At 38.1% G+C, this 25,543-nt stretch overlaps 1 protein-coding gene across 12 annotated transcripts in view; it reads left to right on the forward strand.

Annotated features, from left to right (window-relative positions):
* ITSN2 (intersectin 2) overlaps positions 1 to 25,543 on the forward strand; it is a 133,243-nt gene that overhangs the window by 65,615 nt on the left and 42,085 nt on the right. For all 12 annotated transcript variants that reach the window (XM_087863815.1, XM_087863823.1, XM_087863822.1 and 9 more), the window contains 11 exons: positions 3,497 to 3,633; positions 6,417 to 6,553; positions 7,812 to 7,909; positions 11,736 to 11,911; positions 12,228 to 12,372; positions 15,783 to 15,988; positions 17,928 to 17,992; positions 20,210 to 20,376; positions 23,375 to 23,420; positions 23,502 to 23,623; positions 25,328 to 25,424. In XM_087863815.1, coding sequence (XP_087719941.1) covers positions 3,497 to 3,633; positions 6,417 to 6,553; positions 7,812 to 7,909; positions 11,736 to 11,911; positions 12,228 to 12,372; positions 15,783 to 15,988; positions 17,928 to 17,992; positions 20,210 to 20,376; positions 23,375 to 23,420; positions 23,502 to 23,623; positions 25,328 to 25,424 — 1,396 coding nt within the window. The remainder of the gene's footprint in view (positions 1 to 3,496; positions 3,634 to 6,416; positions 6,554 to 7,811; positions 7,910 to 11,735; positions 11,912 to 12,227; positions 12,373 to 15,782; positions 15,989 to 17,927; positions 17,993 to 20,209; positions 20,377 to 23,374; positions 23,421 to 23,501; positions 23,624 to 25,327; positions 25,425 to 25,543) is intronic.

Here is a 25,543-nt window from a genome sequence, read left to right on the forward strand (position 1 = left end):
GCCCTATAAACAGATTAAAGGGAAAAAATGGTATGTTTATCTCATTAGATGCAGGAAACGTATTTGATAAAATTTAAAATCTATTCATGATTAAAACATGAAAAACTTACTAACAAATTAGGAACAGAACTTCCTTAAACCTAAAAAAGATCTGTCATTCTATTAAGACTGCAACAGTTCTGTCCACAAGTGCTGATTAATTTACTTGTCCTCAGTTAACTCATCTATTGAACCGGGGCCTCCTGGAAGCAGTAACTTAATCCAGAGGAATGAGTCTAGTGATAGGAATTGCTAAGATTATTGCAGTCAGGCAGAGGAAGTTTCTGGCAAGCCTTATAGTGCTCTTCAAATCTTATTAATATGTATAGACTGTTGTTTATGCATTCTCATTCGTATATGAAATACTAATTAAATATCCACGCTATACCAGGCCCTCTTGGGTGGGGATACCTTGATGAAAGTCAGTCCTGTTGTCAAGAAACTCACTCCAGCGGAGGAGGCAACCATACAGTCAGGAGACACTGACTATGATAGAGGAAGGCACAGGATGCCTTGGGGAGCCTGGGAAGCTCATGAACTCACACCCTGGAGGAATGGGGCTGGTAAAGGAAGACTTAGAGCAGTATCTTACAGGACAAGTTGGAGGGCTAATCTTGCACCATAAGATCAGACATTAATTTGGCTCCTCTTTACTTTTAAACTTACAATTCTTTTCCTTTATGACGTCCACCAATAATAATAGCTGCAGTTATTATGAACTTGCTCTGTGGTCCTCCACAGTTGTAAGAAGCACTTTCTGGGTATTAACCAATTTAATCCTCACAACAATATTGTGAGGCATGTACTATAATTAACTACATTTTACAGATAAGGAAACTGCAAAGTAACTTTCCTGATGTTACTTAGCCCACCACTGACAGAGCCTGATTCAGACCTATGTTCCCAGAGTCCTTATCGCTAAGCCAAACTGCTTCTCCATAGATTGTAACCACCATATCCTCTACTTCTCAGTAGAATTTAGAGAAAGGTGCAACCAAGAGAACTATTGAAGCTGAGATTTGTGGAAACTTTGCTCTGAATGCAGTATTTGTATTATTTTTGACTTAAGCTGCAAGTCTTGATCTGAGACATTTTGGACATAGTATTCATACTTATACCACATTGTACTCAGATCGTATCTATCACTTCAAGTTAGAAGGGTTCACCTATAAAATATTTTAGTTCTGGAAAGAAACGGAGTTTGGGTTTTCGGGGGGGGGGTTGTTTTGGAGGATTTTTTGGTTTCGAGTTTTGTTATTGTGTGTGGGTAGATACCCCAAAACATTTTTTACCAAAACATTCTACCGAATATAGTTGACCCTTGAACCACATGGGTTAGGGGCGCCAACGCCCAATATAGTTGAAAATCTGCTTACAGCTTTTGACTTCCCAAAAATTTTACTAATAGCCTACTATTGATCAGATACCTAACCTAGGACATAAACAGTGCTTAACACATATTTTGTGTTATATGTATATTATACTCTATTCTTAAAATTAAGCTAGAGAAAAGAAAATTAAGAAAATCATAAGGAAAGCCATTTATAGTACTATGCTGTATTTATTTTTAAAAATCTGTGTATAGGTGGACACAGTTCAAACCCGATTATTTGAGGGTCAACTGTACTGTTGAAGTTTCCACCTTTGCCATGAAATCTCCTGATTACTTTAGTTTTTGTGGGGGTTTTTTGGTTTGGGTTTTTTTTTCCTCTTCCTTACTCCAGTCTTTTTAAACTCTCTTTTTCAGGATTCTGTAGATATCGTGTAAAAGAAACTCAGTTCAAAATAGTTAAGCTAACAAGAGTAGTTACTGGAAGAGTACCAGGACTGCTGAGTCCATAGAAGTGCTGCTGGGCAGGGGCCATTCCTAGACATAGGAATGCAGTGGGAGAGTTGGTTCCCCAGGCCTCCCTCTCCCTGCCTCAGTCTTTGCTTCCCTCTTTTCTGTACTGATTTCATTTCTACCCCAGTGGCCTCACTTAGTAGTGGGACAGCTCCAGGTTTACCTTATCCCAGTCTAATGAGTTTAGAGAAGGAAAGACCTCTTTCTCCCCTCTTCAGTCTATCTGAATCCCAGGAAAGGATTCTGGCCCAGCTTGGATCCATGTGTATGTCCCTTGGACCAGTCGTTCTGGCCGGGGAAGTGGAGTACTGTAATTGGTTGGTTAGGCCTAGATTAAGTGACTGCACCTGAGTGGGAGTGGGTGGAGTCTGAGGGACAGATTCCTCACAACCGCACAGGGTTGGGGCGGGTGCTGTGGGATAGGTGCTGTTAGAAGACAGAAGGAAAATGCTGAACAGGTACCACAGGTTTCTGCTAAGGTGCTTATCTCTATCCCACATTTTGGCACTTTTCTCTGCTTTGAGACTTTGAGCTCTTTGAGGGCAAAAGCTGCAAACTTGAGAGCCAGAGGGCCCTGGATTTGATCCACTGCATATCTCTGTGGCACCGCATAGAACTAGATGCTCAGTAAGCAAGTATTTATTTCAATTCCTGTTTGCGATACTTTTCATTATTTTAGCTTACTCTAGTCATGATTTTAGATAGACCTTATCTTTTCCATTTTTAGTTTTAACTAAATTATTTAATAATTTCTTCTACATTTAGTTCAGGATCTTACTGAATCAGTTATGGGTACTTGGTTAAACTACATATGTAAAAAATATAAACGAAATTCCTCTTCAAGTAATAAATTGTTTCCCATATTTTTTTTTAGATTAATTCATTTATTTTAGAGAGAGTGTGCCAGTGTGAGCAGGGAGAGGGACAGAGGGAGAGGGAGAGAGAAAATCTCAAGCAGACTCCAAGCTGAGCATGGAGCCTGATGCAGGGCTCGATTGCACAACCCTGAGATCATGACCTGAACCAAAACCAGGAGTCGGATGTTCAACTGACTGAGCCACCCAGGCACCCCTGTTTCCCATTTTTTTTTTTTTTAAGATTTTATTTATTTATTTGACAGAGAGCAAGATAGCCAGTGAGAGAGGGAACACAAGCAGGGGGAATGGGAGAGGAAGAAGCAGGCTTTCAGGAGAGGAGCTTGACGTGGGGCTCGATCCCAGAACACCAGGATCATGCCCTGAGCCAAAGGAGATGCTTAACAACTGAGCTACCCAGGCGCCCCTGTTTCCCATATTTTAATGGATTGGGTTTTTTTATTGAAAATAAAGTATCAAATCAAAGATTTGGCTTATGAAATTGGCTTATCTTTATTCCTTAGAAATGAATTAATACAAGAGTACATGATTTTAACACATATTTATCCTCAGTGGTTACAGGATTTAAATACTTATATTCAAGATTTTTTAATCATCTAGATATTTTTAAAACTTTTTTTACTTTAGTTTAACTTGCTTTCAGATTTTTGTCTTTTAATGAAAATGCCACATTAGTACATAAAACAAAAATATTTAAATCAACAAACAGCATATTGACTTATTTTCATTTTCTCCTTAGGAACTGAGAGAAAGCTACAATACACAGCAGTTAGCGCTTGAACAACTTCATAAGATCAAACGTGACAAGTTGAAGGAAATTGAAAGAAAAAGGTCAGAACTAATACAGAAAAAGAAACTAGAAGATGAGGCTCTAAGGTAATATAGCTGATAAATTTATTATACTGCATTACTATTAGAATTCTAATTTTGTTGCCCATATCTTTAGTTTGACTATAATAATTTAAGGGAAATAAAAGGATTTTCCTTGGCTGCTAATTAGAGTCTCAATTTTAGAAATTCAGTTTTTCTTTTAGGGACTGAGATTATAGTAATTTTATGTTCCATTGGTAAAAAATAGGGGCTTTGGAGTCAAACCTGGTAGACTTCCTGATCTACCACTTACTATTTAGATGACCTTGGTTGAGTCATTTTACCTTTTGAACCCTGGTTTCTGCATCTGAAAAATAGAAATATTGATGTATGCCTCATAGGTAACTGAGAATTAAAAAAAAATAATGTAGCTGATGAGCCAGACACAAATGTCTTACACTCATCATTTCTGTCTCTCCATTGTAAATCTGTTAGTTTGCTGAAAGATCACAAAAACCGAATACTTAATTTTACAGAGTGATGAGATGGAGTATATAATGCCATGTTGATACAGTTCTCTTTGTACCACTGAGCTTATCAATTGCCTCCATTTATACCAAGGAGAAGTAAGACAGTTACAGAATCTGAAGCATAGAACTATTTATTTAGAGACTCGGCATGACTTTTTTCTGTTGTAAAGTCCTGTTTCTAATATGTTCCTCAGTCCCCCCCGCCGCCTGCCCTGCCAAGTTCTCTAGTGTCGGAAATCAGTATAATTCCTTTGCCTTGGAGATAAGTAGACAAGTAATGCCCATGAAAGAGCTAATCGTTACTAGGGAGGCAAGAAAGACACATTACCATATAGCAGGCCTCTATTTTTAATGGCTTCAGAGTAACCACTCCCAGCACACTTTTAATGAGTGCCACTGTTGACTGTGATGCAAGGAGGCTCTGGTTTTACTCCTTGTTCCATGATTCTTTATCATTCCCGTAGGAAATGGCAACAGCTAAACAGATCTCTGTAGTACTCTTTACTCCAAGGCCCCTACTTTTGTGGCCCCTAACAAGAGACACTAGAATAATATAAAAGCGAGACAGTGAAGTTCAAATTAAGGCTTTTTTTTTTTTTTTTTGGTCACTTAACTATGCAGCATAGCTAATCATTTTGTCAGAATTTTCCGCCAACATATTGCAATTATCTTGCTATCCATCACTGCTCACAATTTTTTTTTAGGTCAGCAAGCCGTATTAATAATACACATTTTCCTTTCATTCATCCTCCTCACACATTATCCTGCTACAGAAAATGGAAGAAATCAGAACAGAAACACATGTTGGATTAGTCCAGAGCTGAGTCTTAGAAATACAACCTGATTTCTTGGCCATTTGCCTAGGAAGATTCTCTTCTTGTCCCGTGCTGTTGGTTATAGTCAGGTTTTCACAGTGTAGATGTGGCCTTTTTGCCCTTTGTCCAGCTTCTGAGGTATTGTCTGGCTCTGGACCAGTTTCTTATACACCAACTCATACATAAGGAAGCTTACCAAAATTTAATTTTATATACTCTTAACTCTCTAGCCTTTCTTTATCCCAGTAAATGTGTGGTAAATACTCTGACTGTGGGTGTTTATAATCTCTGGGAATTCAAATAGAAGCTAGGTTAGGTCATCTTAGGTGTGGGAGAATATCAGAGAAGGTGACTGAGGAACTAACTGGGAAAAGGAATGGCGGTTGACATTAAGAAAGGACCTCAGAGATGCATGGCCCTCAAAGGAGAGCCAGATGTCAGTCACAGAAAGTGCTGGAGGAAGCACTCTTTGGAGTGAGGGAGGGTGTGGGAAGATTTGCAAAGGGTCAAGACGAAGCTAGTCATGGGGTAATGAACCAGGAGTATGAAGTGTAAGTCCAGGAATGAGGAAGAAAGGTGGCTAAGTGGGTCTACAGTTTTGGGGATTATATAGAATTTCCAAATTCCTCCAGGAATTCTAGGAGTTGAGACATGGAATTAAGCCAAGATGTCCTCCTTGGTGGGGCATAAATACCCCCAACTCCCAGGATGAATCCAGCCACAAGCTCTACTGTCCCTGATAGTGTGAACAGAGGCTTGGAGAAGGTGCTAAATTTAGTGGTGACAGCTACGCCTCCGAGTAAGACCATAAAAAATATATGCAAGAAAGAAAACTACGGTGAGCATTAGTTTTAATACTGTAATAGCTAAGTGTGATCAGAGACCATCTTGCCCAGTTAGAAACCAAGCTGCAGCTATATCAGATGTCATAGAAACACATATGGAAGCACAACATATAGGGGAAACATGCCCTATTCTCTAACAATGGAAAAGACTTTCAAGGGATAATGTGGAAAGTAGATATCTGCCTAGAAGCATTTCCTGTTTCCACAGTAATGACTGAATCCTGAAAACACAGGTTAGTTAGCTAGGATAGTGGAAATAAGAGCTGGAATCAGTCCTTTTGAAAAATCTGGAGAGAAAGGAAAAACACTTAGATATACCTTTTGCATTTGTTTTCTGAATAGTTCCCCACCTTCTCGGGATTAGGAGGTTGGCTGACAGGAGGGAATTTAAGGGTATTGGGTCAGTCCTACTCCCCAGCTCATCTGTTTGCCCAAGGGTCCTCTCTTGATTAATTGATTTTCCCCTTCATCCATGATCCCCACTGTTTCTCCACACCCCCTACTAATATGTCTTTGCTATGTAGTAAATATATAAGATTATGTATAATATATAATATGTAATATTTCTGTAGTTTGTGAGGAACAAGATCTGATATTTTTATTTTGCATAGCAAAAAGTTTAGGACATTATGCAACTCTCTTTTTTTTTTTATGTAAAGGAAAGCAAAGCAAGGAAAAGAAAACTTATGGAGAGAAAGTCTTAGAAAGGAGGAAGAAGAAAAACAAAAGCGACTCCAGGAAGAAAAAACACAAGAGAAAGTTCAAGAGGAAGAGCGGAAAGTGGAGGAGAAGCAATGTAAGGATAAGGATAAAAATAACAGATTAGATTTTTCTGAGACCGAACAATGAAAGCAATAAGGAAAAAAGATGATGAGAAGAAAAAAAAAAATTTTTTTTAACAGATTGTTAACCTTTGAGTCAGAAAAGAACCTTTTTCTAAATTAAACTTGGAGAAGTACATAGGCTTTATTAAAACAGACTGAGGGTGGGGCGCCTGGGTGGCACAGCGGTTAAGCGGCTGCCTTCAGCTCAGGGCGTGATCCCGGCGTTCTGGGATCGAGCCCCACATCAGGCTCCTCCGCTGTGAGCCTGCTTCTTCCTCTCCCATGCCCCCTGCTTGTGTTCCCTCTCTCGCTGGCTGTCTCTATCTCTGTCGAATAAATAAATAAAATCTTTAAAAAAAAAAAAAAAAACAGACTGAGGGTAGAAGTCTTAAAACAATTTGTAGAAAAGAAGATCATTGTCACTGAGTAGCTATTAACAGACCCTGACATGGTTTTCATAATTGAAGTAAACGGTTGTAGTTTATTCAGCCAGTGTTAACTAAACTGTTTATTTTAATGAAACAACAGTAAAATTTTAAGTCTTTGCATATTGAAATTTTCTCAAACAATATACTTTGTTTATGCTACACTTCAGAATCCTTTCCTAAGATACTTTACATATCACTGTATCTCTTTTGGATACACAAATATTTGAATCCTTATTAATGATACATGTGTTGAAATTTCTGTAAGCTAAAGCATTCTGCAAATAAAGTTAAATATTTTTAATCTTATTAAGGCTAGTGTATCTGTGAGCTCTTCTGTTTTTCTTTTAGAACTGTACTGGTAAATCTACAGCTCTTTCTTCACTGAACCCTGTTCACTGCTAACCTCATCTGTGACCTCTCTCTCTGTCTCTTCTTCCCTCTTACATCCTGAGCGCCACAGAACAAACCTCGCTGCTTGGCCTCCTTGCACTTTGCACGGCTTAGCCTGCCACTACTCCTCTGCCTTCCCTGACGTCCCCACGCGTGGCACACCCTGCAAGTCATGTCTTTGTTTCATTGTCTCCTACTTTACTGAAGATGAACGTCCTTGTTTGCTTTTATATTGATCTGTGACTATACAAGATATTTAAATCCTAACAACCTTTGTCAAATGGATTTTCATGAAATTTACCTTTTGATGTTCAGGTTTTTTTCTTTTGATTTTACGAGCTTTTTATATTGAGTCATCACAAAGATGTGTATACATGAAAGTAGCAAATAATGACAATTATCTTCTCTTTAGGTGAGCCAGCTAGTGCTTTGGTAAATTATAAAGCATTGTATCGCTTTGAAGCCAGGAGCCATGATGAGATGAGTTTTAATTCTGGGGATATAATACAGGTAGGAAATAGTCTTTCTTGTTCATGAATAAGCTTAATACAATGTAATATATTCCTTTCTATAATAATAATGACCGTAATTTTATATGGTGATTTACCATTTAAAAAGCATATCTTGAACTTTATCCGATTTGGCCCTAATGGCATACTGCATACGTTTACACAAAATGTAACAGTGCCAGAGTGGGCTGCAAGTACATGTCTTTGATTTCCAAACCCAGTGTTCTTTACACTGTGCCGTTGCTTCACATCATAAAAGGTGATGCTGATTTTGTTATTTTAATAAATTACCAATGAAATTTGGGGAAGCTGGTTATTTTCTGGCAACCATTAAAAGAGTTGAAAGAGATAAGTTCTCTGGCTCTAACTAGATGCAATCCCTTGTTCCTTGAAACAAAAGGCCTTTGTTATATAGGCATAAACCACATAAAATGGATGAATAAGAGAAGATGCAGGGAATAGCATTTGATACAGCTATTGTGATATAATGGAAAGAATATAGGCTTTAGAAGCATACTAACTTGGGTTTTAGTCTCTGCTTCAGTTTTCTTAGTAAATTAAGGTAATACTACCTTGGAATACATAGCCATTGCCTGCTTTTATTTTTCCCTGCATGGTCACCAGTTTGGTGTATTTTATCAGTTACATAGCAAATATTTAGTGATACTTGGCATAGGGTTTCCCAGAAACATCTGTTCAAACACTCAAGATGGTCCCCAGCTACACATTCCTTCTGTTACCATTGCCACCACTGACAGTGCCAGTCTGGTGGCCCTCCTGTTCCTCCTCCCCCTGTTGGTGATGATGAGGTTGTGTCCAAGAATGAAGAGATGCAGCCTTTCTTTGGGCACATTTGGTCAAGAGCCTACTTATATTTTTGGTTAGATCTTTTATTTATTCTTTCAACAAATACTTGTTGAGGACTATGCTAGGCTAGGAATATAGTAAAAAAGGCACAGTCTCTGCACTTAATGAGCTGATAGTCTGATAAAGAAGACAGACATTCTAATGTAGTAGAGGAAGGAAGGTGGTGGAAAGCTACCAGCTTTAGAGCAGACCTCCCCCGTGGTCATCAAGCCAGTCTGGTGGCAGTGACAACAGGAACATTAAGTTAGCTAGAGTTTCTCGACTGTATTCTCCGCTGAATCACTCATGTAAAGAATGAGTCACTTGTTACTACAAGATGCCTGATTTGGACAACTTGGTTGATGACAGTGTCATTCACTAAGAGAGGAAGATCAGAAGGAGGGAATTTGAGTAAGAGTTACAATGAGTTTAATTTTGGGTAAGTTTCTGATTTCTAGGCAGCAGGTGGATACACCTCCAGCTATCCAGAGATATGGAGAACTCTCAGGCAGAGATCAGAGGAGGCCAGTTTGAGTGTCATCATTGTGTTGTGATAGTAATTGACATGAGTGTAGGGGATGATTGATGACGCAATCCCCAGAGACATGAACACTGGAGGGGTTATTAGAGGAAGGGGAGCCTTAAAAGAAACAACGAGAGGTAGGAAAAAGCCAGGAGAGTCGTATAGTGTCAGGGAACATTGAGAAGAATGCTCTGGGTCTGCATGTGAAATAAGATGGGACTAAGAAAATAACCATTAAATTAACAGTAGACAGCTATTGTTAACCTGGAGGAAAACACTATTAGTTGAGTGGAGTGGTGGGGGAAGAAGCCAGATTTCAGTGACCTGAACAAATTGGAAGGTAGGAAGAAGAGACAGTGAATATATAAAATTCTTTGAAGAGCTTGGCTGTTGAAAGGGGGAACGGAGAGAAAATGATAGTGAGGAGTGTGGGTTGAGGGAAGTTGTTCTATGTTTTTTGTTGTTTTTTTTTTTTTTTACTTGACTGAAGCTTGAGCAAGTTTAAATAATGATAGAGAAGATCTGCAGAGAGGGAAAGAGCACAACTGTAAATGTACAGCTCAAATTATTTGTACACATGTATATATCTGTGAAACTACCACTCAGATCAACATATAGAACATGGAACACTCAGGAAGGCACCTTGTGCCTCCTTGGCAGACCTCTCTATTCTGACCAGTGGTTGCAGATGAGAAACATTCTCGATAAGGCTGGAGGGCTTGGGATCTAGAGCACAGGAAGAGGGAGTAGTGGAAGGACTAGATAACCTCTTCTTTTGTGATTAGAGTGCTGAGAGAAAAGATGGATGGGATTATAAAGTACATTTTGCTGAGTTAGAAGGTGAGCTCGGATCTGAGGGCTTCCCTATTCTTGGTAAGATAGGAGGCAAGGTCTAATCAACTTAATGGATGAGGGTAGCAGAAGAGATTTGATCGAAAGTGAAAAAGATTAGAAATTCCACTGAGCCCTGGCAACATTTTCCGTGACAACCTGTTTTTCTAGCATTCACATGTGTTAATGCTATTTTTGAAGTAATAGTTTCCATTAACCTGTGAGAACTTATGTAAAATTTTCTAGTTTAAGTCTCTATGCAAATTGACAAGTAAAAATTCAGGCTAAAAATAACAGATATGAAATTGGTTAAAATTGACCCCTCACAAAGCAAATTTGGTCTAATTCTAAAGATTAAATGAATGGGCCTTTTCTTGGAAAGGTAGAAAATATTAGGAAAAAGTTTTAAAGAGAGTAGGCTTTTTAAAAGTTTGTAGGAAAAGGAAGAAGTTAGTGTTTGAATGCCAGTATTCATACCTGTCATCCTTGCTTTAAGACCAGCATTTAAATCAGGTAAATTGCTGAGCATGCTGCTTTAGGTTGCATAATTCCTTGGGGTCTGTTGTGTTCTTGTCTTCATTTTTAGTGCTCTGGATTGGCTATTTTAAAGTAGTCTTAAACTAGATCTACAGGATGATATTTTAGCAGTGATTCCTTTTATTCTGTCTCAGAACACCATTTTATAGTTATTACATAGCTATGCTAGAACTGATGAGTGAGTTTAGCAAGGTTGCAGGATACGAGATCAATATACAAAGACAAATGTTCCTAGTTTTATTTGTAATAGCCAAAAACTGGAAACCACTCAAGTGTCCATCACTAGGTAAGCATATAAACAAATTGTGGTACATCTATACAAAGTAATATTACTCAGCAATAAAAGAGAGAAAAAATGAAACTATAAATCACCTATGTGTGTTACCAGTTGAAAAATAGTATTCAGAACTCTTAGAGAGTTCAAGAAGACTGTGTGATAGGGACAGAAAAAGCTAAGCAAAACAAAAAGTAATGATTAACTGTAGGATAACAACAAGTTTACAAGAAAGTAAGTGTAATTATCAGAATAGTGCATGATTCAGATGTGAAAATTTATTTACATAGTCATAGTAATGTAAACATTGAATATAATTTAACCAAAAATTTTGAGATAGCAGTATTGATAGAATGAGAAGATGCAGTAAAGGAGAGTTAAATGTTGATTTTCATAACCAAAAGCCAACAGATAATGTCTAAAATTGAAACATTCAAGAAATAGTAATATAAATATGTTATTTAGAAATAGAGAAGATAATACAGAAGAAACAACTAAAAATGGCAAGTTACTATGAGGAGTGGAAATCAGGGCATAATGAGTGATGGGGTCTTCCATCATAAGCCATGTAGAATGCTATTTGTTTTTGTAAACTATTTTCATATTTGACTTGGATGAAATTCAAAATTAAATTTTAAAAAGGCACTTTGTCAGTCATTAGAGATAGTGCCCTATTAATTTGTAGAAAATGTGTCAACTCTTTAGTTCTATGGGCTTAATTCTAAAAATGAGGCTACTATACAGTAGTCTGCATCTCCTTCCTTTGTAAATATGTGGCATTCTAACCATCGTTAACCCTTCTTTTTGTTTCCATAGGTTGATGAAAAAACCATAGGAGAACCTGGTTGGCTTTATGGTAGTTTTCAAGGAAATTTTGGCTGGTTTCCATGCAACTACGTAGAAAAAATGCCATCAGGTGAAAAATCTGTGTCTCCTAAGAAGGCCTTACTTCCTCCTACAGTATCTGTATCTGCTACCTCAACAACTTCTGAGTAAGTTTTTAGATAACAGTGGAGTTTATGCATTTTTTTGTAAATGTATAAATACCTAATAGGTATTTGTGTCAGCCTGCTACTTAATCATATTATAATCTGTGCTGGGCTCTCCAGGAGTACCTTGGAGAGGTATTCCAAATTTCATAGTGGAATTTAATAAATAAAAATGTAGGTCAGTACTTTGATCATGAATTTTTTTCCCCACAAATTGTGTTTAAACACAAAGTAAATTATATACAAGCTGATAAATTTGTAGTACTTGATTAGATTTTAAATGATTAACTGTACTTATATCAAAGTGTTGTATTTATAGATCACTTTCTTCAAATCAACCAGCATCAGTGACTGATTATCAAAATGTATCTTTAACAAACCTAACTGTTAATACATCATGGCAAAAGAAATCAGCTTTTACTCGTACTGTGTCCCCTGGATCTATATCACCGATTCATGGACAGGTGTGTATCTTTAATTTTGTGTGTGTTATCCTTCTTTTTTAAGATTTATTTATTTTGGTGGGGAGGAGAGTACGCACAAGCAGGGGAAGGAGCAGGGAGAGAGAGAAACTCAGGCAGACTCCATGCTGAGCACAGAGCCTGATGTGGGGCTCAGTCTCACAATCCTGAGATCACAACCTGAGCCAAAATCAAGAGTCGGACACTCAACTGACTGAGCCATCCAGGCGCCCCTGTGTTCTTTATTCTTTGACATTGCTCCTGTTCACATAAAATAGAATGAAGATTTTTGTACAAAGGCATCATTTACTTTTTTTTTTTTTTAAGATTTTATTTATTTATTTGACAGAGAGACAGCTAGTGAGAGAGGGAACACAAGCAGGGGGAGTGGGAGAGGAAGAAGCAGGCTCCCAGCGGAGGAGCCCAATGTGGGGCTCGATCTCAGGACCCCGGTATCATGACCTGAGCCAAAGGCAGACACTTAACAACTGATCCCCCCAGGCGCCCCGTCTTTTACTCTTTTAACCGGAGTTTGTAGCATTTGATTTCTGTTCTTATTGTTCACATGTGATGTGATGTAAAGAAATTATTATTACTTAGAAGTTTTTCAACAATTCATTTTCATAGCATCTAGTTGCTACCAGTTAAGGTTTCTAAGCTCAAAATGTCATCCTCACAAATCTGGTTATATTATTCGTAATTCATAGTTATTGTAAGAAGATATTTGGGCTTGGGAGGTTTTGGTTTTTTTTCTTCTTAAAGAAGTTATTTGTGTGGGAACTATGTTATATATATTTAGCCTCTAATTTAGATGTAACCATTACAGGCATTGTTACATTAACATTATTGAAAAGAAATCACAGACTTCATCAGAATAGAGCCCAGAGATTTCACTTTCACTCAAAAAAATATTTATTACGTTACCATAGGTTCCAGGCATTTCATTATGTGCTGGAAATTTAATGGAAAAAAAAAAGTCTCTGCCATTAAGAAGTCATAATCTAATGAGACAGACACAGAAATAAATCACTGTAACAGCGCCTGGGCAGCTCAGATAGTTAAGCATCTGCCTTCGGCTCAGGTCATGATCTCCAAGTCCTGGGAACAAGCCCCGCATTGGGTTCCCTGCTCAGCAGGGAGTCTGCTGCTTCCCTCTCCCTCTGCCCCACCTTGTGCTCACTTGTGCTCTCTCTCTCAAATAATAAATAAATCTTTAAAATCTTTAAAAAATAAATCTTAAAAAAAAGTAATTGTAAAGTATGAGAAGTATTGTAATAAAGATACTCTACAAAGTCTTGAGATATATACAGCTGAGAGAGATCTCATTCAATCTGTGGGAATTGGAGCAGGGTTCACAAAGGGCCAGGTATTTGGGCAGGACCTTTGAAGATAAGTAAGATTTTAGCAAACAGAGAAGGAAAGTTATTCCTGTGAAAAAAATAATTTGGGGAAGATCAGTGAGGCATGTTAACACAAGGAGTTTGCAGGATGAAAAGTGTGGCTAGAGTACAGGATTCATGGAGAAAGGGTTAAGAAGTGAAGTTAGAGGTGGAGGTTTATTTGTGAAGTGTTTAATACAGTGCCCAGCAACTTGGCAGTGGGCAGCTCCTGAAAGTTTCTAAGAGGTATATATTTTAGAAACCTAACTCTGGCAGTAGTACAGGGGCCAGATTGGTGAAAGAAAGCAAGGGAAGGAGATCAAGTAAGGAAGGATGCTACTGTGGCTAAATAACAAAAGAGGACGAGGTGAGCCAGTGCCACAGTAAAGAAGACGTGTAGAAGAGGAAATGGATTGCCCCTCTATACATTTTCAGGATCTTTAGCTCGAGTAACAGGAAGGATGGTGATGGCCTTGTCTTGGGTGGGCATTGCAAGAGGAGTGGGTTCCATGAGTTCTAAAAATGATACATCCCACACGTGCAACCTAGGTATCTGGTTTAGAGACAACCTGGTGGGAAGGCCCAGTAAGCAGTCTGACTTAAAATTCTGGAGCTCAGGAGATAAAGTTACAAATAAGATATAGATTTGAGGGACACCTGGGTGGCTCAGTTGGTTAAGCATCTGCCGTAGGCTTGGATCATGATCCTGGGGTCCTGGGATCGAGTCCTGTGTTGGGCTCCTTGCTTGGTGGAGAGTCTGCTTCTCCATCTGCCTGCTGCTCCTCTGGCTTGTGCTCTCGCTCGCTCTCTCTCTCTCTCTCTCTGACAAATGAATAAATAAAATCTTAAAAAAAAAAAAAAAGATACAGATTTGAAGGATGCCTGAGTGGCTCAGTTGGGTAGGTGTCTGCCTTCAGCTCAGGTCATGACCCCATGATCCTGGGATCAAGTCCCTCATAGGGCTCCTTGCTCAGTGGGGAGCCTGCTTCTCCCTCTGCCTGCTACTCCCCCTGCTTATGTACTCTCCCTCTTTTTCTCTCTCTCTGACAAATAAATAAATAAAATCTTTTTTTTTTTTTTAAAGATACAGATTTGAAAAGGCATAGACATAAGTAAGATAATTTAGTGAAATCATGTGAAACAGGAAAGGAAAGGGCCTGGACCAAAGAGGGGATCCATCCATCACCAGAGAGTGAGCTTTCAGAATGGCAGGGGGTGTTAAGTGATGTCAGGACTGTTCAGACATCAGGGAAAATAAGGGTTTGGAAGAAGGTTTTTGGGCTTTGACGTTATCAATGACCTTGTCAAGAAGAGGTTCAGTAGTGTGGTGGGTGCAGAACCTAAATTAAAATGGATTGAGTTTGTCTTTAAGGAATTTAGAAGTAGAAGTAGGGAGGTGGAGAGATTGACTATCTCAGAGAGGCACTTCACGATGTACAAACTATTTTTAGAAAATGGAGGGCATAGTAGAAGATTTAGAGCACAGGTAAAGAAATTAGCCTTATCAACAAAACACTCCTGAGAGGAGGCAAAGAGAGGAGAATGAGTAAGAATAGGAGGAGGAAGTTCAGGGACGGAGAGCAGAAAAGTGGAGGGAGGCAGAGCACAAGTGCATCTGCACTCCTAGTGGTGTGACCTGGTGGGACCTGCCGTGACCGCAGGGAGGGGACACTGGGAACTGGAGGACAGGAAGAGGCTGTAGTAGCTCTTTGCATTTGTTCTGTGACATCTACTGGATGGATTTATGAATGCTTTCTTGAGTGCCCAGTGTTTCTCTTCCAGTCCAGTGATACTTCATGCCAACGTGTTTCCTTGAGTGGTAGGTGTTCAGTCTTTAACTTTTAACAGAAGGCTACTCAAACGTTCTCTGTCATATATCATTTTAAATCCGTTAGTAGATAAAGGTTATCTTAAGTCACCACCACACCAAACTAGTCTCTGTTTAAACAGTAACTAAGTTATATGTTAGGAAACAGAAATCATGGTTACCTTTTTTTTTTTTTTTTTTTTTTTTTTGTGGTTTTGTATTCACAGGGACAGGTTGTAGAAAACCTAAAGGCACAGGCCCTTTGTTCTTGGACTGCAAAGAAAGATAACCACTTGAACTTCTCAAAACATGATATTATTACTGTCTTGGAGCAGCAAGAAAATTGGTGGTTTGGGGAGGTACATGGAGGAAGAGGATGGTTTCCAAAATCTTATGTCAAAATCATCCCTGGGAGTGAAGTCAAGCGGGAAGAGTAAGCATTTTGTGTTTTCTGAGATGTGGATGTTGGTATTTCCACTAATGAGTCCGCCGTAAAACCACTGGCTGTTCATCAAATAAAACATTTATGCTTGAGTTTGACCATCAGAAGGGTCATTCCTAGAGTGAAAAAAGCGCACTTCAGATATTTGTACCAGTTTTAGAATATCTTTTATTCTAGTTATTTCAGATTCCTAAAGTTCTCAAAGTGCTGTAAATTTGAGATCTGTTGTTTTCTTTGTGCTATCAGGTCAGTTAGAGAAGTTACTTTCATTTCCTTTGGAGCACTTCTCCCTTGTTATTTACTATGCACTGTTGGTTTTTAAATAAATGTTTACTGAGTACCTCCCTTTTGCCGAAGTGTAGGGCTTGCCATTTCTGGGCCTCCAGAATTCCTTGAAGATCACACCTCTCTTACTGCTTATAACAGACTGGGCTGTAGTTATGCATTTTCTTGCCCATATCCCTTATTAGAGCATAAGCTTCAGGAGGACAGGGTCCATGTCTGTTGTTTATTTTTCAGTTTTCCCCTGCCTCGTGTCATCTCAGTCATGTTACTTCAGTGAATAAGGAGAGGAGTCAGTGAAGGGACAATCAGTTGAATCCATTTTAAATGAACAGCAAGTAAAAACTAGACAAGGTCTCTGGCCGTTATTTCCCATTCCGCAGAGGAGTGAGGTCTTCAAATATCTTTAAGATGTTTAAGAAACAAGTACTGTAATGTAGTGATAGACAACTGTCTCTTGTGTTTTACATGGAAGTTTATCTAAATAGAAAAGTGATGGGATTGAATGAAAAGAGACAGGTCTTTGGAAATCAAGAGGCTTATTACGTTCTGATTCTGCTATTTTTTGTCAGGCTGTATGGAATAACTTGCTTTGTCTGCAGTTTTCTAATTGATGAGATAAAAAGAGTAAATTGATCTTTAGAAACTCTTTCAATGCTGAGACTCTGTGTGTGAATTTTTAGTTCAAATGCAGAAATTTACTTTTCAGACTGACACAGAATTTTAGACTTAGAATTGAGTAAGTGATAACAATTCAGAGCTGACACGTGCATATTGGCACTGAGCTGGGCCCTTTATAGGAATTATCTTATTTACACACCATAACATTTTATGGAGTAGAAAACTTAAGTGCAAAGACAGTAAGTTTAAATGTGTTTTTCCCCCTAACTTTTCATTCAGTTACTGATCTTTTCTAACAGATAAGGCATGTAACTTGAAAGCTTATAGTAACGGAGAGATCATGCCCTAAGCAAGGCAGTCTGTTCAGCTATGGCCATGAGCTGTAGTAAGCTTCCACTCTGTTCCCCTGAGAACTGCCTTATCGTACAGTTTCTTCAAGGGTCCTGGGAAGCACTGGTACATCCTACAGATGTCTAGTTCTTAAACATGACAAGTTTTCCAGATTTTTTAAAAACAGTTTCCTGGGTTAAATTGGAAATTAAAGCTTTACCGGTTCTGAAATATAAAAATAAAGTTCTATTATTTTTATATATTTAAATGTAGTGTGCTCTAAACAAATATTAAAATTTATATATTGTTATATTGTCCTTGTTTCTCCCTATACCAAGCCAAGCCCCCTATGTACTTCAGTAAATAACTGTCCATTTACCAAAGCACTTGTATCTTTTAAAATCCTTTAGCAAGGCAAAGTATCTCACACTTGAAAAAACTGTTTATAAATCATGTTGAAATTACTTTATTAAAAAATTTAGACGTCTGTAACTGTAGGCCCTTCTTAGTCCCCAGGCAATTTTGTGTATGAGAATATTTCTAGCCTGTGTACTGAGCCAATATTTAAATCAATTTTGGAAAGCTCTAAAAGAAAGTATTGCAAACACCTGCTGTATCACCTTTCTTGGTTTTTGCTTGTTGATGTCTTTGTTTCATTATTGTTTTTTTTTAATCTGTTTGTGTATTTATCTGGCAGACCAGAAGCTTTGTATGCAGCTATAAACAAGAAACCTACCTCTGCAGCCTATACAGTTGGAGAAGGTGAGTTTTTGGCAATTTGTAAATTAAATGGGAGTCAGATTAGCTATTGACTAATTATCTAACTTCCTACAGTTGTTATTTCCCCTGTTTCTGTGTCTTCAGTGTTAAAGTGGGTTTAGGAGAACTTGCCCCTTATCTATTTCATATGAATATTTAGAATATAGAAAAAAAAATGGCACTTTTAGAAAATCAGTGCTATAAAAATTAGCAATAAAATCATAAATAAAAAATGTTGAAATGAGATAGCATGAAGGTTTTTGTTTTCCTGTTACTAGATATCTAGGTTACATATATTTAGGAGGTAAGGCAATTTTAGTACATTTAGTTATTTACAAATTGCATTTTAATTACAGCATATCATATAAATCATTAGATTTGAAATCAAGGTACACTTTACCATAATTATTACAAAGAAATTTTTTTCTGTAGCCCTTTGGGTTGACTAATAACTTATTTTTTATTTTAATGTACTAAAAAATGAAAGATTTGTCTACCCTGTTTCAGACATTTTTATTTAACACTTACATAACTTTATAAATGAATTGTGTACATCCATTGTAAAATTAGTTGAATATTAGAAGTACATTTTATGTTTATATTATTGCTCAAGAAAATCAGTTTAATGGTAAATTAAACCATTTATTCAGTATCTACTATGTTTAAGATTCTGTGCTAAAGCCTGAAAAATACAAGGATGAATAAAACACAGTTTCCCAAGTTCTCACAGTAGACTGGAGAGTATAGGCATACCATTGTAAGAAATCCTATAATGAGTACATAGAACTTAATTTTGAGGACCTATGAATCCACAGACATGGCAGTGTTGAATCATCTTAAGCAAGGAGTAGAGTTTCGCATAGTGACGAAGGAAGAGAAAGCTGTTGTGGACCGTGAAAGTCAAGAGCCTGGGCGTGGCTGTGAAAGGTTAGGTTAGAGATCGCAGATTGCCAGCAAGGCTGGAACCGTTAGGTTCACTGTGGAATGAGTGCTGTGAAGTGAGTCTGGGAAGGGAGCAAGGAGTGTCTGGGGAGGACCTTGCTCATTGCAGCATACTTAAACCTTGCAGGCATTTTTGGTTTTGTTAAATCGCCTAAATTGAGTAATACTGGGAACATGAACAGTAAATAGGTTGTAGATGGTGTTCCTAGTCCTTTCTAGTTTATGATGTACAGATGAAATTCCATGTTGACAAATAAAAATAACTAGAAAAGAAAGACTTCTGCAGCCAGCTCATTGTTTATTCTAAGTAGCAGTAATGACAGGGACGGAAACCAAAGCCAATATATTTTCCAAAAAAGGTCAGTATGTATTGAGTATCTATTCTATGCCAAGCACTGTGCTAGGAGCTGGGTCACTGTAGTAGAACTTGGCCACTAGGGGCGCCTGGGTGGCACAGCGGTTAAGCGTCTGCCTTCGGCTCAGGGCGTGATCCCGGCGTTGTGGGATCGAGCCCCACATCAGGCTCCTCTGCTATGAGCCTGCTTCTTCCTCTCCCACTCCCCCTGCTTGTGTTCCCTCTCTCGCTGGCTGTCTCTATCTCTGTCGAATAAATAAAATATTTAAAAAAAAAAAAGAACTTGGCCACTAGTACTGATGTCAGCTGAATATTGGACATTTCCATAACTATATATGAAAGAATTAAAGAGAATAGAATTTAGCGTATTAAAATATATTTTGTGAAAAAAATATTTCCATATTTTGACTCTATAGAGATATTTATACCTATTTATCTTTTTGGATTATAAGACAGTGGTGATAATGATACAATGGGAAAAAGAAGAAACCCTTTGATAAAGCTTTATGTTAAATAATCTTTTTCTAGAAATTATGAAATAATTGGGATGCCTGGGTGGCGCAGTCGTTAGGCGGCTGCCTTCGGCTCAGGGTGTGATCCCGGCGTTCTGGGATCGAGTCCCACATCGGGCTCCTCCGCTGCGAGCCTGCTTCTTCCTCTCCCACTCCCCCTGCTTGTGTTCCCTCTCTCGCTGGCTGTCTCTCTGTCACATAAATAAATAAAACCTTTAAAAAAAAAAAAAGAAAGAAATTATGAAATAATTGCCTCATTCTTTTTTCTATTTTAAGATCTTTTTACATTAGGTGTCCTTAAGTTACAAGGTCTTTTACAGTTAATTTACACAAGGTTTGAAGATAACATAATTTTTTTCTTTCTATAATCTTACAACTAAAATTAGTTTCTTTTTGCTTTGTTTCCTACAGAGTATATTGCACTTTATTCATATTCAAGTGTAGAACCTGGAGATTTGACTTTCACTGAAGGTGAAGAAATATTGGTGACCCAGAAAGATGGAGAGTGGTGGACAGGAAGCATTGGAGATAGAACTGGAATTTTTCCATCAAATTATGTCAAACCAAAAGATCAAGAGGTAGGGTTATTTTGGTATAGAAACAAAATGATTCCATTTCTGTGGATCGAGATTCATCCATAAAACAGACTCATGTATATATGGTTTTGTTCCGGCTTTGGTTATAAGGAAACCACTGAAGGTGGCACCAATAAAATAGAGTTTATTACAGGGATCCTGTTAGATAAGTGGAACAGGATTTCATGAAATTTATAAGACTAGGAGCCGTAGATAGGGCTGGGCCTCATGGTAACTGAAGCTAGGAAATAGTCCCAGATCCACGAGATCAACTTGAAGGGGTCAGTAAAACTTTACTTTGGGCTCTGACATTAATGTGACTCAGCCTGCACTCTGAGCTCCTGCTTCTTTTTGACCCAAACCTAGTGTGTACAGTGCAGCAGTTCTCAAACTTTTTGGTTTCAGGAACTTTACATTCTTAAAAATTATTGGGGATTCTTGGAGCACCTGGGGGTGGCTCAGTCAGCTGAGCAACGGACTTTTGATTTCACCTCAGGTCATGATCTCAGCAGGGTCTTGAGATCGGCCCTTGCGTCATAGGGCTCTGCACTCAGCAGGGAGTCTGCTTGAGATTCTTTCCCCTCTGCCCCCCCCACACTCTCTCTCCCTCTCTCTCTCTCTCTCAAATCTTTTTAAAAAATTATTGGGGACTCTATAAAGAGTTTTTAAAAATATATGGGTTGGGGGCACCTGGGTGGCTCAGTTGATGAAGCGTCTGCCTTTGGCTGAGGTCATGATCCCAGGGTCCTGGGATCGAGCCCCATGTGGGGCTCCCTACTCAGTGGGGAGCCTGCTTCTACGTCTCCCTCTGCCTGCCACTCCCCCTGGTTGTGATGTCTCTTCTCTCTCTCTCTCAAATAAATAAATAAATAAATAAAATCTTTAAAAAATACATATATGGGTTAAAATACATATATAGGTTATATATAGTTGTATTTTCCATATTAGAAATTAAAACTGGAATTTTAAAAATAATTTACTCATTTGAAAGTAACAAAAGTAGGGATGCCTGGATGGCTCAGTCATTGAAGGCATCTGCTTTCCCAGGGTCCTGGGTTCAAGTCCTGCATCAGGCTCCTAGCTCAACGGGGAGTCTGCTTCTCCCTCTGCCTGCCACTCCCCCTGCTTGTGCTCACTCTCTCTGACAAATAAATAAATAAAATCTTTAAAAAAAATAAAGTAACAGAAGTAAACCCATTACATGGTAATATAAATAACTTGATTTTTATGAAAAATAACACTATATTTTCAAACAAAAAAGTTTGGTAAAACATCTCTTTAATGTCTGGCTTAACTTGAAGACAGCTAGATTCTTCTCTGTTTCAGTATTTAGTCTGTTGTGATACATTCTTTTGGTTGACATATGTGAAGAAAATTCAGCCTCACACAGATATGGGAGAAAGCAGAAGTATTTTAATAACATCCTCAGGTGTCTGTGGTTATTCTTTGATATTACTATACCAAAACTTAATAAGTGTTAAATTGTTATAGGTTAGTTACACGTGGAATCTAAAGCCGTGTCAGTGAACATTTCTTCCTGTTATATTAAAATTCACCACTCTATTTTGACATTGAATGGATTTTTTACCCATGCATTGGTCATTTGGAAAATACAGAATCACTGAGTTAAGCAAATATTCCTTGTATTGCATTTCATTGTACAATATCAAAAAGTTTTATTTGTTAATATCACCACAGATCTCATAGGAAAATCTTCAGATACTTCGAAACTATCAAGCTCATGGTGGTAGATACAAGTTTTCTAAAACTTCAATTTTCTCTTGAAATCTTGAATTTCATCATTGGCAACAAGTCCTTGTCAGCTGTATTCCTTGATGTGACAGGCATACTTCATCTTTGAGAAAATGTCTGCTAAATCCTGAGTCTGAAGAGTTGTCTTTCATTCGTTCTTTCAAGTAAAAATGTCCCATGAAAAACCCAGTTTAGCTCACAGTTTAATCACACAAGTGCTTCTCTTTGAGATAGCCATCTTGCTATTTCGGTATGCAGCAGAAACACCGTAGGCTTGCTTCCATTTAGTCACACAGAATTTTTAAAAGGTCACATATTTCATTAAGATTTCATAACATTTTTACTGCTTGATCAAAGGCATTCTTAAGGGCAGCTGGTTTTGTTTGTTCTGTGAATATGTGGTTGTGAAGAATACTCTACTAGTATAATTTGGCACCACTGTCATGATTCATGCTAAGGCATCAGCAGTTTTACCCATCAGTGTAAATGTCAACATAGTGAAGGAGGTAAATAAAGTCTTAATACTGTTAATGAAAAAGGCCTTTATCTTCTGGACCCCTGAAAGGGGCTCAAGGATTGTCCCCAGGGATCCACAAACCACACAGTGAGAACCATCTAGGTTGACTTCTGGCTCCAACACTTAGAGCCAGTTGTTTCACCTTTCTGTACCTCAGTTTCCTTCTCCGTAACATGGGGATAATCCTAATAAGTGTTCTGTTCCTTCCCTTTACTTGTTCAGATTCCTGAAATGAAGAAAGCTGGTTGGCCCAACTATCCTGTATAGCCAAACTGAGGTTGTACTTGCTACCCAGGGCATGGATTTTTTTGTTCTTATGTCAGATTCATGGGGAATATGCAAAAAAAATAAAACCATGTCTCCTAGGCAGCAGGAGTAAAACTCATGTATGCCCTAAGATATGTTGTATGTGGTGGGCATTGATGCTAACCTGATAAATGAGAGGTATCTGGTCACGTTTGATATTCAGGAAAGATGCATTAAATAAGCTATTGTTGTTGAATCAGTGGATGCCAACATCAACCACTTGTCTATGTCTGTTAGTGGACCATATCTCCCCATAATTATGTGTTGGATTCTTCACTTACTTGGTTAACATAAGGCTAATTGTTATTTTGATCTTCATTTAAAGAAACAGTCCTGGGAATTAGAAATCTCTAATTCCTAATAACCTTTGCACTCTTACATCTGGATTATTAGAAAATGATAAAACAGCATGTTTTTTCCTTACAGAGTTTTGGGAGTGCTAACAAATCTGGAACATCAAACAAGAAACCTGGTATGTATAATAATGAAGTTGAAAAATTACTACAGTGTTTAATAGTCTTGAATTCATAGTTTTTGTCTGCCTTCTTTTCAGAGATTGCTCAAGTAACTTCAGCATATGTGGCTTCTGGTTCTGAACAACTAAGTCTTGCACCAGGGCAGTTAATATTAATCCTAAAGAAAAATTCAAGTGGGTGGTGGCAAGGAGAATTACAGGTAATAACCTTGAAATAACATTTATCATTTTCATTATAAAAGTAACACATGCTCATTAAAAAATAAAATTAATTAAAATTTTAGATAACCTATAATCATACCACTTAGAGGTAATCAGTATTAACATTTTAATGTATTATGTTTCCCTCTAGCCTTTTCTCTGTTCATTTTTAGCACAGTTGAACTGATATTATAAGTAACAATATGAAGAATAATTTTCTCTACAGACATAATTGTTTTCCAATAATACCTGCTTTAATAAACCACAGGTCAACTTCTTAAAGGAAAGCACAGCATCACCTTTGCCTGGGATAACCCCAGGCTTGCAGTATAGCCTCTATCCTGGAAAAGAAACATGATCCAGACTGTGTACTGAGAAAATGCTATTCGTTGGACTTTTCCAACCACAGTCTTATGTTTTTGAAACAGCAGTGCAAGGAAGGGAAATGTAGGCATAAATGAACCTAGTTTTTTCCTAAAATATTAACAGTTATTGCATATGTTTAGATACAGAAAGAGATTTCTTTTCCCCTAAAAGTTCCTTACTAGAAAAACAAAAAAGCATTTTAAGATTAAAAAATGAGGAGAGGTATAATAGCTATATTTTTATATAAGATTGGTATATGATTATAATATGGAGGATAAACACAGCTTCATTCTTGCAAATCAGCCTTACACAATTCCTAAAGAGCAATGGAGGTTCAAAATTCAGTGTCTTGAATAACCCCCTGAAATCCCACCTTCCTGATTGGCTTTGAAGATTGACCCAACCAAATGGTAAACATGGCTCTCCACAAATTGTATTTCTGATCTCTGTGTTAATTATTAACATAGCCCCAATAGATGTTCATTGTGCACCGTACCATTTTAAGTGTTGACTTGAACTTACCAGGAGAACTCTAGAAGAGTCTTTATAAATATCATTTGTGTGAAATATGCAGAGAACTCTGAACTCCGAAGGCCTCCTAGTAGACTTCTACAGTAGCATTTTCAGCAGCACTTTGAGATGCATATTGAGTCTTCCAGTTGTTTGATACTGACCTGGCAGGCCAGTGCAGGATTCAGCGGTCCCCAAGAACACCCTAACTCTGACACCAGCTGTAAGTTTGGAGGTCCCCAAGACCACTCTCAAGTTCAGTAACTTCAGTAACTAACTAGAATGACTCACATAGTTTATTACGGCAAAATAATTTAGATTAAAATTAGCCAAGAGAAGAGATGTATGGGGCTGATTTCAGGGCAGTTCCAAAAACAGAGCTTTCATTGATCTCTCGCAGTGGAGTCATGGACCGCATTAACTCCTGGCAACAACACATACCAAGTATTGCCCAGCAAAGAAGCTCATTTGAGCCTTGGAGTCGAGAGTTTTTATTGGGGCTCCGTGACATAGACATGGTTCTGCCTGTATGGCTAAACTCAGTCTCCAGTCCCTCTGGAGGTTGAGTTCACACTATGTGATTGAGAGTATCTACCGTAAGTCACATTGTTAGACTATCTGGCACGGTCAAGGCCCCCAGAGGAAAATAAGACACTTAGCAGTCAGGACATACCACAGGTTTAGAAGATTACCTCCCACGAGCCAAAGGCAGAATCCAGACCTCTTTTGGGACAGGGCTAAATTCTTTACTACAAATCCTTTTTTAGTTTATGTGTCAATAATTGTTTTTAATCTCGTCTTTCATATTCCTTTTGCTGATTTTATAGGCCAGAGGAAAAAAGCGACAGAAAGGATGGTTTCCTGCCAGCCACGTTAAACTTTTGGGTCCAAGCAGTGAAAGAACTACACCTGCCTTTCATCCTGGTACGGTGGTGGGTTAACTTGTATCACAGCTTCCAGAAGTTTTGTTGAAACTCAGCAGCTTCCTAGATTAGCATACGCTTTGAGAAATATTAAAAATTGTTTCTTTTTATAACTCTGCC

Source organism: Ursus americanus, chromosome 7 (genome assembly GCF_024610735.1).
Source record: "Ursus americanus isolate L20-20 chromosome 7, mUrsAme1.1.p, whole genome shotgun sequence".
In the NCBI taxonomy this organism is placed as follows: Eukaryota; Metazoa; Chordata; class Mammalia; order Carnivora; family Ursidae; genus Ursus; species Ursus americanus.